General features: G+C 38.6%; 1 protein-coding gene across 2 annotated transcripts in view; it reads left to right on the top strand.

The window, feature by feature from the left end:
• The window catches only part of LOC130073042 (synaptic vesicle glycoprotein 2C-like), a 61,081-nt gene that overhangs the window by 14,266 nt on the left and 29,798 nt on the right, over positions 1-17,017 (top strand). For both annotated transcript variants that reach the window (XM_056238436.1, XM_056238437.1), the window contains exon 3: positions 13,747-13,927. In XM_056238436.1, the coding sequence (XP_056094411.1) occupies positions 13,747-13,927 (181 nt within the window). The remainder of the gene's footprint in view (positions 1-13,746; positions 13,928-17,017) is intronic.

Below are 17,017 nucleotides of genomic sequence, written 5' to 3'. Positions count from 1 at the left end.
TTGCGAACGGTCAATTTAATTTATAAACTTTTTTAATAAAACATTAACAAACATTTTTTACAATAATGAGGCCCTATGAAATGTTTTTTTTCTTTTTTTTCAGAAATGCTGTTGTCTTTTTAAAAAAAAAATCTGGTTTTATGATTCAGTACAAATTTGATTTAACAAAAACGGTGGTAATCAAGTATTAGGCTAACAATTGAATTAATCTTTTTTTTAAATAATCAAGTGAAAATGAACAATTTCTGCACAATCAAATCAAAGTTCTGCAGATTATTGTGTTGCGTCTTGCAGCATTTTTTCTTGCAGCGAGGACAAATGAAACTTGCATCATGTCTGTTATCTGCAGGTGTAACAGTAGCTTTATGGTTCCTGGTGTTGTCAAGCACAGTGCAGAGCTCATTTCTATATTTCATCACACTAATCATGGCATATTTCAGAACAGAGCTCTTTTTGTTTGTTGCATTCGTGCACATATGGTGTATCTATGTAGATAAATCAAAAAAGTATTTCCAGTTTCTTCTCTCTCTCTCTCTCTCTCTCTCTGATCAATACTCTGCACTTAGTCTTGATTAACTGTCCTCTTCTGAAGACATGTGTGCTCTTATTCACTGTACAGAAGCAGAATCATGAAAAAAAAAAAAAAAAAAAAACTATAATTCATGTTGACTATAGATATACCTGTAGGTCAATTTTATTCAATTTCTTTTTAGTTTTCTTTATAGTTTAATTCCAAATTCCAAAGCATATTACATTTATCATGACTGGAAAACAATTGAGAGAAAAATCAAGATCAAGCCATCAAGGTCTACTTAGTTTAATATTAGTATAGCTATTGTATTTAATATGTATTATACCATATTTAATGTTTATAAATATAATATTTATTTAATATTAACAGTACATTTTAATTCCTACTATTACAAATATTGAATAATTCAGATTTGAAGTGGATTATTTAATTTCAAATCATATTCTAAAGCAGCGAGCAGAGAGAAAAACCAAGAGTGATGTTGACTATAAATATACTTGTAGGTCTATTTCATTCAATATTTTTATAGTTATTATAATAAGTGTTTTATCAAATTTAATGTTTATAAACAGTTTAATATTAATAACATTACTTTTTTGCTACTATTACACAAATAAATGTTGATAATTTAATCATATTTCATTCCAAATTCTAAAGCAGCATTACATTTATCATGGTAAAAAAAAAAATGAATGGGGTCATGAATTGATAAATCACATTTTCCTTGATCTTTTGACACATAAGAGGTCATCAAACTATAAGAATATCCTGTAAGTTTCATAACTCAAAAACAGCTTTTATTGAAAGCGAACTCGGAAAACGACACGTTTCGGACATTTTTCTCAGTATGATGTCATAGTGCGACGAAAGAAAAAGATCAACGCTCACTTCTACATCATTGCCTCTTTAGCCCCGCCCACTGGTTCACGCATGTCACATAGTAAATAGTAAATATGAGACAGACGCAAACACAGATTTACTAAACGACAGAGGATTACAGGAGGTTTAGTGTCGACTTGATGAAAACACAGTCTTTGCTCGGCATTCATCGTGATCTAAGCGTGGGCTTGTTTGTTTGTTCGCTTCATTTGACTGCAGATTCAGTTTTTAAACAAGACATTTGGACGCAGGCTTTTCAGAGAGACTGCAAGTAAAAGATGATGCGGTGTTGACTACACTGGATCTGACAGTAATGTCTCAACACACAAGTGTGAGTAACAGTGTTTTTACCATGTGTCACTGTTGCTTTGTTTGTCACAGATCATATGAGATGTACTCGCTTTATTGAAAATGATGAGTGATGAATGAAAGCATGACAGTGTGACGAACCATGGTACATTCACCTTTCTGTAGTGTTTCAGCTCTAATATAATACAATATTACCACACAAAATACTGTATATATAAAGATGATTTATAACCGAGCTGTCGCAGACTGGACTATCTTCTGTTTTTTGAGGTTTAGGTTTGTCTTCTGATTCAGGATCAGACTCTGGCTTTTCAAAACAACTCCACACGTTGAACATTAACTGTCACCTGCCCGTATACGGGCAACCTAAATTTACTTCACTATATTACTATTAAATCCTAATCTAGTCATGACAAACTATATATCGCTGGAAAGGTCTAAGACTCCTAAATAGATTTATGAATGAACAGTAATATATGAATTTATGACAAGAGTGCGCCTCAAAAAATCGACGTCATTACAGGAGTTTCTGACCTTTCTGACCTTTGTCACAAAAAGTCGACGCACACACTTTTAATAATTGAAAACGTTGCGTTACCATAGAAACGTTGCGTTACCATAGAAACGGTATTTTTTATTAGGCCCCTCCCCTTTTGGGCATCATCTTTCATAATTTACTATCAAAACCTTTTCTAATCTTGACAAAACACATATTGTCAGAAAGGTCTGAGTCTCAAGGTTCCATATTTAGTGACAGAAGTGATATTTGGATAGAAATTTATTAATTTGTTATGGCAGAATGCATTCAATTAAATTCAATGGAATTCAATGGCACCCGGTGGCTATTTTTGGTATAACGCCTAAACAAAATTTCATGGGAACTTCAATTTTTGTGATATCAACTTTAAATTTGGAACACAACTTGGTTAGATATATAGCTTTCATTTTATAGTAATTTTATAGTAAAAAATATTTTGTAAAATATTTATTTTATATTAAAAAAATATATTAATAAAGTATATTTGATTTACTGTAAATTATAACTTCCAAAACTTTTTCATACTTTAATTTTTGAAGTGCTTTCACTTCAGTAATAATCTACTGATTGTTTTCTTTAAAACAAGACCAAACTTAGGTCTATATTCCAAAGCATTCTTGAATTACAACCATTTAAGTTTGTATAGTGCATTTTAATGTCAATTATCAAAAGGGGGGGTGACAGTATGCAAAACTGTTACCCAGTCATGTTGTGGTGTTTCAGAGAGAGCGTCAAAAACAGGATAGAAAATATTCTGTTACTTCCAAATTAGGATGTTTTTGATGTGAAATAAGTGGACCTTAAAGATCATTATCATTTTTTTTAAAGCAGTTCATGACCTCTTAAGAAAAAAAGAGTAATGTTGACTATAAACATACTTCAATATTTGTATAGTTATGTTATTACGTCATGTTATTGAGTTATTTAATATTTATTTCATAATAATAGTATATAGTACTATTTTACGACTTTTTAGTACTGCCATTGCAAATATTGAATAATTCAAACATTTTAAATCAAATTTGGATTATTTAATCATATATTTAATTCTAAATCAGCATAGCATTTATCATTTGTGAAGAAACATTTGAGTTGCCAAATACCCAAAAAGTTCAGTCTGATAAGAGCATGTGAGTGTTTGTGCAGCGTATTCGGTGTGTGTCGTTCACGAGGTTTGGTTCAGGTAATGAACAGAACACACACTCTGCCGCAGAGCTTCCATTCTCTTTCTTCTCTCCTTCTTCTCTTCTTCTTCCCCTGCAGTAAAGCTCGCTTATTTACCCTCCCTCTCTGTAATCACTCGCTCTTTTCCTCCTCCTGTCCTCTTCGTCCAGGACGGCTCTTTCCTGTAATGATGCTCGGAGAACACACACACTCGCACACAGGATCTTTTGTTAAACACACACAGTTGGCCTGCGCATGTTTACTCCGCATGCGCTCGGGATCAATAACTCTGATCGATGAATTAGAGCGGATGGAGATATTCCCCAGTCCCAGATAAAGAGAGCCGTCAGTCACACATGCAACTGACAGTGTGTGTGTGTGTGTGTGCCCCGCGAATACACACGCGTGCACTGTCCTGAGCTGGTGAAGACATCACACCGACATTTATCACGAAAGAAAGAAAGATCCCAGCTAACAGGGAATGTGATCAGAACGTTAATTAAGGTTCTTTCAAAGTTATGAACTATTGTACTTCCAGTGACATTAAAAGAATGTTTGTTCAAAGTTATCTGGTCTTTAATAATGTTAGCACAAAAACAAAACAAATCAAATCACTTTATTGTTACAATTCATGTAATGTTTAGTTGGAGTTTTTTTAAACGTTACTACTTGTTTTCAGAACATTCAGAGAACATTAAAAAAATAACGTTTCCATAATGTTTGAAAAAACGATAAAATGGAATGTTCGTATAATCAAGATTTTTTTTTTGAACGTTTTGAACATTCAGAAATAGCGTTTTCATAACTTAATGGAAACATTAACAATACATGCTGGGATACTAAAAATGTGATGTGGATTTTTAGTATGTGAAACAATTTGTGCGTTACAAAAAGAAAGAAAGGTTGTAAAGAAGGGTACAGTAAATGTGATGTGGGTAATTTAGTGTGTCCATTAGCCCGGTGATCACATTCCCAGTGTTAGAGAGATAGAGAGGATGGAGTGATGGAGAGATGAGAGGTGAGACGCTGTTCTACTGAAAAGACCCCTGAGAGGCGTCTGTAATATGCCCGACACTTTCTGATTTCACGCTTTACTGCTCTCTCTCTCTCTCTCTCTCTCTCTCTCTCTCTCTCTCTCTCTCTCTCTCTCTCTCTCTCTCTCTCTCTCTCTCTCTCTCTCTCTCTCTCTCTCTCTCTCTCTCTCTCTCTCTCTTTCCATCCTTTCATACTGCAGTATCAGCAACATCAGATGTTGTACAGCTCAAGCTAGTGTGTGTGTGTTTATATGTGTGTATATAAATGTATTCCTTTTATTCAGCAAGGATTAAATTGATCAAAGAATCCTGAAAAAAATTATTATGGTTTCCATAAAAATATGGAGCAGCACTACTGTTTTTAATAATCATAAATGTTTCGTAAACAGCAAATCATCATATTAGAGTGATTTCTGAAGGATCATGTGACACTGAAGACTGGAGTAATGATGCTGAAAATACAGCTTTAATCACAGGAATAAATTACAGTTTACAATATATTCACATAGAAAACTGTTTTTTAAACCGCAATAATATTTCACATTTTTACTGTTTTTAATGTATATTTGATCAAATAAATGCAGCCTTGGCGAGCAGTAGAAACTTGAAATCCAATCAAAACAGGAAAAAAATCTTACAGACCCCAAACTTTTGAATGGTAGTGTGTATTAATATGTAGTTAGGACTAGTTATTATTGCTCTATACTGTATTAGGGCTTGCATAGACTAGTTCCACCACTAGCTGAGTGCTCGAGTGTGCAATAACCATTCGACGCGCTTGTTCTCTCAATGCCCGGCACACATCGTATGATTTTTGGGCTGTCCCAGACGAAAGATGACCAATCGTGGCGATTTCTGTGGTCGTGGGAGAGATTCATAGACGGCCGTTGTCACGGTCTTGAGACCAAAGATAGCTTGAGATCATTTTCTGACAGTGTCAGATATTCAGCATGATCATCTCACAGTGTGTGTGTGCTGCCACGACCTACGTCTGCTGACTAGCCAGTAAAAATGCAACATGAAATGGCGTATTGATCAATGTGACAAGACGCTAAAACTTAAAACTCAAGCTCCATTTACAAAATTACAAAGAAAATGCCAAGTTGGCCTGTTTTCCCTAGCCATGACCACGTCTATATTCTCCTCTTTCGCTTCCTCCTTTTTTTCAGCGCTCATAAAAACCACAATTGCTTAAGTGTGCTTGATCTTGCTGTTTGTTCACCACTAGCGCACGCTGGTAACGTTTCATTCTTCTATTCTAACTTACGTCCTACGATTCAATAGGTGTTATCATCGTAGTCTACATGCACGTCGTACCCTCAGATCCATGTCGTACGGTGTGATTTGTAATGATCTTATAGGATTGCTGAAATCTCACAGTGTGTAGCAGGCGTAACGCAAGCTAGCGAGCCGTGACCGCGACCACATGTGGCAGGAGGACAACGACAGCGAATACACCACATGGATTTTGTCTTATTCTGTTATAAACTCTTGAAGCGGTTGAGTGAAGATCGAAGTGAGTACAGATCCGCTATTGTTTTAACCGTTGAAGACGTGTGAAACGTTATGTGAGGAAGCTAATGTTGTCCCCAAACTAACTGTTAAAATTAATTTCATTAAAGGGGTCATATAATGCCATTTTTGTACAAGCTAGTATGATTCTTTAGGGTCTAAATTAAAAGTTTGTAATATACTTTAATTACAAATTCTCATTAGTATTGTAAGAAAACACTTATTTTACCTGGTCAAAAACAGCTCTGTTTTCAGCACGCCGTTTCAGTGCATATGCCTTTAAATGATAATGAGCTTTGCTGACTCCGCCTCTCTGTTCTGTGCTACACCGTTTGTAACACAATAACCATAACGCGTTGTTCATTATAAACATGGGATTATGAATTATATTGAGAACATCATACATAGAAAACATGCCGTAATGTACCCTGAGTGTAAACCTTAGACGCATTCATTGTTAAGCGTGCAGCTAGCGATTTGCAAAGATATTAATATAACGTTTAATAAAACGTTACACTCACTTCAGTTGTTCTAGAGGTTCAGCAGGAACACGAATATCTGGTACCGATCCTTTTTTCATGAGCAGCTTCTTAGCAAAACCAGCTTTACACTGATCCTCGTTTATAAAGCAGTCTGGTGTGTGAAATGATTCGCGCAAACATGAAAGCATTGACGTTGCTCGTGGGGAATATTCCCTTCGAAAACAAACTCAGCCACTGCGTCTTCAGCGGTTCGGATTTAGGAACATTAAAATGACTGCTGTGTTATTACACCCAAGAACAGAACACCACAATCGCTTAGACGCCATTCTGCTCATAGACAGTGCTCCAGCATATCAACAATGACCGCGCCGGTCTGCGCAGACTATGATTGACAGCTCTCACGAGCGAGGGCGGGTCTGTGTTGAAACACTGCTGTCAATCAACAATCGTGGGAGGGGCTTCCGAGCGTGTGACGTCACACGGTCGAACGGCTTGATTTGGCACTGGGGAAAACATATAAGGAGATTAAAACAAAAACACTGGATGGATTTTTATCATTATATGATGGTTGTGTACAGACACTGCCAACACACATTTCAGTACAATCAACTTGTAAAAGTGCATGTACCATTATATGACCCCTTTAATATACAGTATGCATGCACATATCGTTCGACGAAAGACACGAATGTTTAAGGTTATAATGTTGTGTGTCAATTTACAACGTTACAAAATGAAACCCTTTATTTTATGTATTATCTTCACAATAGGCGTTCAAGAGCCATTCTGCTCATGTGTGCGGTGTGTGATGTCATGATACACATCAGCAGAGGCAAAAGATCCAGTTTTTCAGCTTGTATTGTGTAGAGACTTGGGTCAAAAGAAGAGATACAGCAGACACTGCCAACACTGTCTGAACAAACAGATCACGTGTCATCGCTCGGAAAACCACTAAAGATCAGATCGGAAAAACAAATATCTGTGTGTGATTTGAGTCTCAGCTTGAGTTTATCAGGATTGACACTGTTTCAAGCTAGATTAGTCGGTAACACTTTACAATAAGGTTCCTTAGTTAACATGAACTAAGATTGAACAATACTTCTTCAGCATTTATTAATCTTAGTTAATATTAATTTCGACATTTACTAATACATTATTAAAATCAAAGGTTGTATTAGTTAACATCAGTTAATGCACTGTGAACTAACATGAACAATCAATGAACAGCTGTATTTTTATTACCTAACATTAACAAAGATTCATAAATACTGTAACAAATGTATTGGCCATTGTTAGTTCATGTTAGTAAATACATAATGTGAACTAATCAACCTTATTGTGAAGTGTTACCGATTAGTCTTAATCTGTCTAGGGCTTCTGTAATTAAAACATACAGGACGTCTGACCCGCCCACTCTTGTCCTGTCCTGCACTCTGATTGGTCGAGCAGATCTGGGGCCAGATTCACGAAAAAGAAGTTAAGATTTTTTTTTTTTTTAAAGAAGTTTGTAAAATGTTCCTCCAGTCCCTGTACCTTGTTTCTGTTTAGAGTCGTGCGTTTCGCTCTGGTTGCTGCTCACGCTGGTGTCCGATGGGATTGTCAGTGACAGGATCAGGGGAATTATGGCAATAATTTAATTCTCAAATCAGTCTGTAAGAGAGAGAACGAGAGAAAAGGAAATTTCACTCCGCAGGAGCTCATTTTTACTTACTGAGTGCTGGGATGTTAATAACAAGAGCTTTGACATGTAGATGCAGTTCACTGAAGTAAATCCCACATGAGAGAAATCTTTAGGAGGAGAAGGCTGTACTGTCAAGAGAAAATATGAAGGAAAAATCAATTCCAATGACATGAAATTTTGCACTATATATAAGTGCACTATTTACAAACAATTTATGTATGGTATTACAAAAAATGCATGTTTAAAGTGCCCCTATTATACTTTTTTGGGGGTATAACCTTTCGTGTAGTGTGTAATAAAGCTGTTTGTGAATATTTGTGAAAGATCAAAGTGCAGATAAATGGAAAAAGAGAATTGTAGCGAGGTTCGTTGTTGTGGGAAGAAGGAGGCGGGAACCGGCGAACAATCAGCACATTTAATAATATAAAATAAAACAAATACAAAACGAAAGTAAAAGACAGCAGCCCCTCACGGACGACTGCTGTCACAACTTAAGATCAGGCCTGTTCCTCTCTCGTTCTTCACTGTCGTCGCTCCTCCTTTATGCTTCCGCTCCTCCGTGAGAGATACGAGACAGGTGTCGCTCATCATTTATCACGCCACCGGCCTCGCGCCGTTCTCTCACGGCCCTCGACCTCGTCCTGCTCGCCACAAAAATCGATTCTGAACCGCCTGAAACGAGTCGTCAGTAACTCCAGTCTCACTTCCTGCTCGAACCTACTGTATGTATGTTTGTAACTAATTTGCATAATACCAGCCAAGGTCTTCATCGGTTGCCGGCGAACAAAGTTTGCTTTGCCCCGCCCTCAAGTGTTTGGTTCGAGAAGACCGTGTTTTCTGCTGCCAAAGTAAATCCACTTTGATGCACTTCTAAAGGATGAGATTGATACGGAAAACCGACGCCATGGTTACTGTTCGTATCACTATCTATCAAGTGCTGAGGAAGATCCGGAGCTGAAATCCATTTATTGTAATGGCCATTTGGTTTACGACACAAGCTGTAAGCGGTCGACCAATCACAACAGACTGGGGCATCTGACCAATCAGAGCAGAGTAGACCAATCACAACAGACTGGGTCATCTGACCAATCAGAGCAGAGTAGACCAATCACAACAGACTGGGTCATCTGACCAATCAGAGCAGAGTAGACCAATCACAACAGACTGGGTCATCTGACCAATCAGACCAGACTAGACCAATCACAACAGACTGGGTCATCTGACCAATCAGAGCAGAGTAGACCAATCACAATAGACTGGACCATCTGACCAATCAGAGCAGAGTAGACCACATCACAACAGACTGGACCATCTGACCAATCAGAGCAGAGTAGACCAATCACAACAGACTGAGCCATCTGACCAATCAGAGCAGAGTAGACCAATCACAACAGACTGGACCATATGACCAATCAGAGCAGAGTAGGCTCTCGGAAAGGAGGGTTTAGACCAGCCCGTTCTCATCCCAAAGCGTAATATATTGACTCTTTTGACAAAGCGTCTATATCCAACGCACATGGCACCCTTTAGCGTCATATGAGACGCAGATATATGGCGCCTCCTAGTGGTCTAACCCTAACACTACCCCAGACCTAAACCTACCCAAAACCGAAGCGTGTTATATTGACGCTAAAGGGTGCCATGTGCGTTGGATATAGACGCTTTGTCAAAAGAGTCAATATATTACGCTTTGGGATGAGAATGCGTTGTTTAGACCCTTCATCGAACCGTTTTCAGACTCTTTGAGAAATGAGGTGATGCTGCAATGTATATTATAAAAAAAATAATTTTGACGTTAGATGCATGTTAACCTATTGTAGGAGACTCCAAAACACAATTAGGATCCTTTAAAATAGCATAATAAGGGCACTTTAATAAGCTAAAGCTCCAGCCGAAAGCTGTTTTATAGGTTTTCCTGTAGTAGAGAATTTTAGTAGAGTATTTTTACACACAGTATGTATATATATATATATACTGTATGTAAAAATATAGCACAAGTACTTTATGGAAAGATCAGTGACTGTAATACTGTAGATGTGTCTCTGTGAAAGCAGCTCTTCTGCTGAATATAGCGTATCGGTCTAGAAAGCGAGAGCGAGCCGCAGTATTCAGTGCTGTCAGACAGTAATGGATGACCAGGGCGGCCCGTAACGTCTGCGCAGCGAGATAACACACACTCCTCCTCGTACTCTACAGAGAACGCCAGGGATGAAGAACACCAAATAGCACTGAAAGATAGACAGAGATGCGCCTCTGTGTTTTCATTGGTCGAGCTCATACACATCAAATGGCCTTCACTTTACATTCTACAACATAAATTTGCATTTTTATTACTTTATCCTGAATGAGTGGACAGGACTGGATTTATTCTGTTATATATTTGCGTGCGTGTGTGTGTGTGTGTGTTTTTACTGGATGGAATGAGTGATGATCAACCCGTCCTTCTGAACTCACAGCTGGAATAAAGGAACAATGATTAATATACACCTGTTATCCTTTCTGTTGAGGCATTGCACATCTTGAGTGAATAAAAGCCCGGTGTAGGTCATCTTCAGTTCTTATTTATTGAGCTCAGGTGTGTTAGTTAGCTATATATTGTCTTAGGATATCATGGATGCATTCCACAAGATGTGAACAAACAAAACTTTTTGTCGCCAGAAGCATTTTGTAACCAGAATGAGATGAACATTCAATTTTGGCTAAACTTTCCTCATCTAAAAATTAATATTCTGTCATTATTTACTCACTCTCATGTTGATCAAAACCAGTATGACTTTCTTTCTTCTGCGAAACACAAAAAGAATATTAAACCTCATAAATATTTAGATAATGACAATAAGAGAGTGTGTGTGTGTGTGTGTGTGTGTGTGTGTGTGCACATTTTTTGGTGAGCTGTCCCTTTAAATTTGCCCTTTTAAACTCTACTGTGGCTTGGGGTGATGGAAACGGATCAATGAAACTAATAACAGCTGTGTGTGTGATTTATGTTACAGTTATTGACCACATAGGGAAATTCTCTAATGAGATCTCTTTAATATCTCAGTTGTTAGACAGAAGTGAGGTTAAATGCAAATCAAATGGTGAATTTCTGTGAGAGATGAGTTTCAGAAGAAATCTCAACAATGTCTCAAACTGTCTCCTCATTCATTTCATATCTCTATATTATTTCTTACTGAATGACAACTATTGACTTGTGTCTGTTTTATTTATCCAAAGGAACTGCAAGAGAAACATCTGAGCCATTGATACATTTCTTTTAATGTCACATTGTCACGGTTAAGTTTGCAGTGTTGCCACCACGTCCACTTATTATTCGAGTTTTGAGCTTGTTGTTTAAGCTTGGCTCATAAAGCGATCAGGTTTATGGAGTTATTAAAGTGAGCAGGTGTGGGTCGTGAAATTTTGGTCTTATTTTTGACATAAAGTATTTGGATTTATTTCAGTTTATTGTGGGCTTGATCTGGCAACATGAAAGAGTCAAAGCTCTTACCGCTTTCCCTGTGATTTCTTGCAGAAGAGAGAAACATCTCTGATTCACGTTAAAATCAAGCGGCAACTTTCCTGTCTCTCTTGAATCCAACACGGAAGTGACTTAAACTGCAATTCATCGACTGGCCTCTAGAGACAGGCTTCAAAAGAGAGTCAATCCCATAGACCCCCATGTTAAAATGCCTAACTTTACAGCAGAAAAAAACATGTTTACAGCCTGGTAGAAAAAGTGGTTTTGGTCTATTTAGCTAATTTTGCCCTTCATGACGACTGAGAGGGGGGTGAATCTTTTTATAACTCATCCGTTTAAATTATATTAAACCTTAAATATCTGCATAATTAAGGGCGTGGCCACTTGAGTGACAGGTGGATTGCCGCTGCTATCACTACTAGCCGTTTGTCTGCTGTCTGTTAATCAGTTAACTCCTTTGCCCATTTTAGTTTATCCAGGAGATTGCGCGCTGTCAAGATGGCGACGGCCGGCGCCACCCACTTTGGGCTTCAAAAATGCTCTTCAGTCCATGACGTCCTCCGTAGGCTATGTTTTAGTCCATTGTTTTATACAATCTATGTTTAAAATACGTCATTTACAGCTAGTTGTTGAGTTCGGTTCTGTACACACTGCGTAGAACTTGTGTAAACGTGGTTGTCACTACCTGCATTGTTTGGGAGTTAAAGGGTTCCTATAAGCCCTTTTCACAAGATGTTAAATAAGTCTCTGATGTCCCCAGAGTGTGTATGTGAAGTTTTGGCTCAAAATACCCCACACTCGTTTTGTGTGTGTCCCTTTAAATGCAAATGAGCTGCTGCTCCCGGCACAGAGGGCGGAGCTTCAAGAGCCCGTGTGTGTGTGTGTTAGCAGCTCCGATTACCTCGCGCAAATTTCAAACACTTTTAGCCTTTTATGTTCAAACCAGACAAAGATGTAGAGACTCAAGAAAAAGTGACAACATGTAGAAGCAACAGGACGTTTCTGAACGGTTAGTTGATGAATTTATGTAGCTGATGTGGAGTCAACTATCTTTTAGTCATTGATTAGCATATTCTGTCATGATATTCTATAAATCACTTTCCCGGGGGCGGGGTTTATGTAAATTCTAGGGTTTGTGATGTCACTAACCCGGGAGGAATGTCGTGTAGTCCCTACCAGCCGTTTGTTGTAGTCCTTAAAAATCGACTTCTGTAATTGAAAATATCTCCCTTTGCGTTAAACTTTGAGCGTCGTAACTTTGCAGATGTTGTTTATGCTCAAACAGCAACATTACACACTAACTAAAGTTACAAAAGTGAAATCGTAATCAACCCTAACCCTTTAATTCGGTTGTAGAATGCAGTTGTCACTCCCGTAAATGACTGAACTGTGTGTGTGCAGAACGAGATTAAAGGTGAACTAAGTAACTTTTTTACCTTAACCGAACAGCTTTGGAGTCATTGTAATGTTTATATTACTGATTTTGTATTGAATGGTGGTCGTCTCGCACCCCCCTGGTGCCTGTGAGCCGCAAAACCACCCTTGCAACTTTGGCCCGGCGGGCTCCTCAGTGTTAGGAAGTATCGTGTGATATCAGGTCTCGCGAGGTAACAAATTGCTTTACGGCAAAAAACAGATCTGATAAAATTCTGATAAAATGAGCATCAAACAGAAATAATCCGGCGCCGTATACATGTGGTGTTCGAGGCGCACATACAATACAGACTGCCGACAGTTAAACAGGGCGCGCGCAGCTCTTAAAGGGGCCATACCTTATTTCCACTCGTTACAGCGTCCATCCTACTGAACAGGTACCGGTGTACAGGGGGAGGGGATCCGGCCGTGAGTGCGAGCCATCTCTGCGTGAGTGCTATTCACGACAGTACAAGTGCTCCACAGCGACTCTAGGGGTCGCTGTTTGACAAAAACGGAATTCCTACTTAGTGCTGCTTTAAGCACTAAAAGGTGAACTGACGACTGAATTTAGCTGTGTTTGTGTACGTGGCCTTAGTTGTGATGGGTAAGGTCAGGGTGAAAAGCTAGAGATTGCATTATGTCAGTGAATGTCCTCACAAAGATAGATGTACAAGAATGAGTGTGTGTGTGTAGTATGTGTTTCCATGATGATGCTGATGAACTGCTATTCCCTCTGCAGGCAGTGTGGTGTATCTGGGAATGATGGTGGGAGCGTTCTTCTGGGGCGGTCTGTCAGATAAGGTGGGCCGACGGCAGTGTCTGCTGGTGTGTATGTCAGTCAACGGCTTCTTCTCCTTCCTCTCGTCCTTCGTTCAGGGCTACGGCACCTTCCTCTTCTGCAGGATGCTCTCGGGATTCGGGTGAGTCTCTCGCTCATGTTCCATGAGGATGAATGGAGGAAACCATCCGTCTTCGGCTTTGATGATCTTTCCTTTACTTAGCTAATGCAGTGTGGGAAAGGTTATTCAGAGCGTTCTTAAAGGGTTAGTTCACCCAAAAAAGAAAATGATGTCATTAATGACTCGCCCTCATGTCGTCCCAAGCCCGTAAGACCTCCGTTCATCTTCAGGACACAGTTTAAGATATTTTAGATTTAGTCCGAGAGCTTTCTGTCCCTCCATTGAAAATGTATGTACGGTATACTGTCCTTGTCCAGAAAGGAAATAAAGACATCATCAAAGTAGTCCATGTGACATCAGTGGGTTAGTTAGAATGTGTTGAAGCATCGAAAATACATTTTGGTCCAAAAATAACAAAAACTACGCCTTTATTCAGCATTGTATTGTCTTCCGGTTCTGTTGTGGATCCGCGTTCAGTGCCGCTGCTGACGTAAGACGCTGCTGACGTGTGTCTGGTGTGTGTGTGTGTCTGGTGCGCCCGAGTCTGAGGGAGACGCAAGCTGGAAACAAAACAATCTTCGCAAACATGTCTAAGGATTTCCACACAGAGGAAGACTTGCATTTTTTTGCCCAGCCATATTTATTTAAACCCGAATACACGGGCGCACCAGACACACGTCAGCAGCGTCTTACGTCAGCAGCGGCACTGAACGCGGACCCACAACAGAACCAGAATACACACACACACACACCAGACACACGTCAGCAGCGTCTTACGTCAGCAGCGTCACTGAACGCGGATCCACAACAGAACCAGAATACACACACACACACACACACACACCAGACACACGTCAGCAGCGTCTTACGTCAGCAGCGACACTGAACGCGGATCCACAACAGAACCGGAAGACAATACAATGCTGAATAAAGTCCTAGTTTTTGTTATTTTAGGACCAAAATGTATTTTCGATGCTTCAAAACATTCAAACCCGGAAGATTTTTGGGTAACACTTTATTTCGATGGTCCACTTTCTCTTTTTCCCACCAGACATTCTGCTAACTATAAGTAACTTTGCAGCTACATGTAAACTAGCAGTCATTAGAGTATTAGTAGACTGTCTGCTTAAAGGAGAACTCCGGCGCAAAATGAACCTTTGGTCTAATAAAACATTGGTACCTAGTCAACCGTTCTCTGAGATTTGTTTTCATGATAATCGAATGTAAAGAGTTTTATCTCTAAAAACTGTTTAGCGTATAACGCTAGTCAAACCACGAACGCCATTCATACAGTTCAGCTCACTTAGCACGTCGTTCGTGGTTTGATTAGTCGAGACTGTTTTCCAAAGATGGCTCCTGTCTGTATACACGAAGTGGACTGTCTTTATCTTTATCTTCTTATTAAACGGTCTGTACACTTACAAAGTTCTCAATGCTTCGTTTTGCATGTAGGGACCCTCATTATGTTACTGTGTTCGTGTGGGGCTATTTTGAGCCTTGTTAGTGGTATAACCTAGCGATTTCTTTTTACTTATTAAATGCCCCCATTACTAGCGTTATACGCTAAACAGTTTTTAGAGATAAAACTCTTTACATTCGATTATCTTGAAAACAAATCTCAGAGAACGATTGACTAGGTACCACTGTTTTATTAGACCAAAGGTTCATTTTGCGCCGGAGTTCTCCTTTAATATCTGCAAACACTTTATGTTGATGCTCCTCAACAATCATTCTACTGACTATAAGTAACTTTGTAAGTATATATCAGTTTATTCTACAAACCCGAACAGTCTACTAATACTCTAATGAGAGATAGTTGACATGTAGGTGCAAAGTTATAGTTAGTAGAGTGTCTAAAGTGGACTTTCGAAATTAAGTGTAACCTAAAAGTCTTATTGGTTTGGAATGACAAGAGGGGGAGTAATCGATCACAGAATCATTGTTTCACTCCTCAGAACGTCAAACCACACATGACTGATTTATAGTGACTTTTAACATTAAATTGAAAGAAAATCCTGTGCTCAACTTGATCCCAGACAGCAACATAGTGTCTCCACGTCGTGTACCAGATGTGGGCCGGATCTGGGCCGACACTATTTTGCCGTCTTGGATTATTTGGACCAGACTTGAAATCAGCCTTTGATTTGATGTGATATGGATGTATGATACCAATGCAAGTAGTTAATAAGCAAATTAATGCATCAGTGAGTCAATGGTGCATGATAAGTTAATCTGTTTTGCAAATGTTTATAGAGCCAGATAAAGTGTGTAAAACACTGAAATGATCTTTTCTGATAATCATACACCTGCAAAACAAATGCTAGCATTGACATTTTGCTCCTTTTGAATCATCTTCTGATTATTGGATCACTTCAGAAGCTGGAAATATGCCGTGGGAATACAGCACAACTCCATCATGTCTGCTGTCTGAGAATAAAACACACACACACGCACTTCTGCAATGTCACAGTTGTTTTAACCTCCTGGCACAGACCCGTAATGTAAGAGGAGAGAGAGAGGGATGTATTGCTAACTGAAGTGCAGTGACCCCGCGCGTCTGACGCCGGGGGTCAGAGGTCACACAGACTGAAACACACAGTACAGGCCCAAAAATAGCTAGATGCATCACAAAGGAAGAGCATAAGACAATTTATTCATTTTTGAACTTGGCTGATTTTATTTGATGAAATGTATTCACATTTATGTATTTATTTGTGTAATTTAGTCGGTGTTAAAAATAGCGCAAAGGAATCCCGTGTGAAGGAATCCCCTTCAATCATTTTTGATACTTGTTTTATTTGGGGATTATTTAATTAAATGAATCGATGTAAGTAAGCTAATAATGAACACACACACACATATATATATATATACAGGTGAAACTCGAAAAATTAGAATATCGTGCAAAAGTTAATGTATTTCAGTAATTCAAATTAAAAGGTGAAACTAATATATTTAGTATATATAACTAACAAATGCATGATTATACTTTTCAGAGGGCCAACATTTATGCATTTAAAATCCTTTTTTTTTTTTATTGATTTCATGTAATATTCTAATTTTCTGAGATTTTGAATTTGGGGTTTTCATTAGCTGTAATGCATAATCATC

This window comes from Rhinichthys klamathensis, unplaced genomic scaffold, assembly GCF_029890125.1.
Source record: "Rhinichthys klamathensis goyatoka isolate OS25496 unplaced genomic scaffold, OSU_Roscu_1.1 h1tg000523l_1, whole genome shotgun sequence".
In the NCBI taxonomy this organism is placed as follows: Eukaryota; Metazoa; Chordata; class Actinopteri; order Cypriniformes; family Leuciscidae; genus Rhinichthys; species Rhinichthys klamathensis.
Note: the sequence above shows the minus strand (reverse complement) of the source record. Positions and strands in the feature narration are given on the sequence as shown.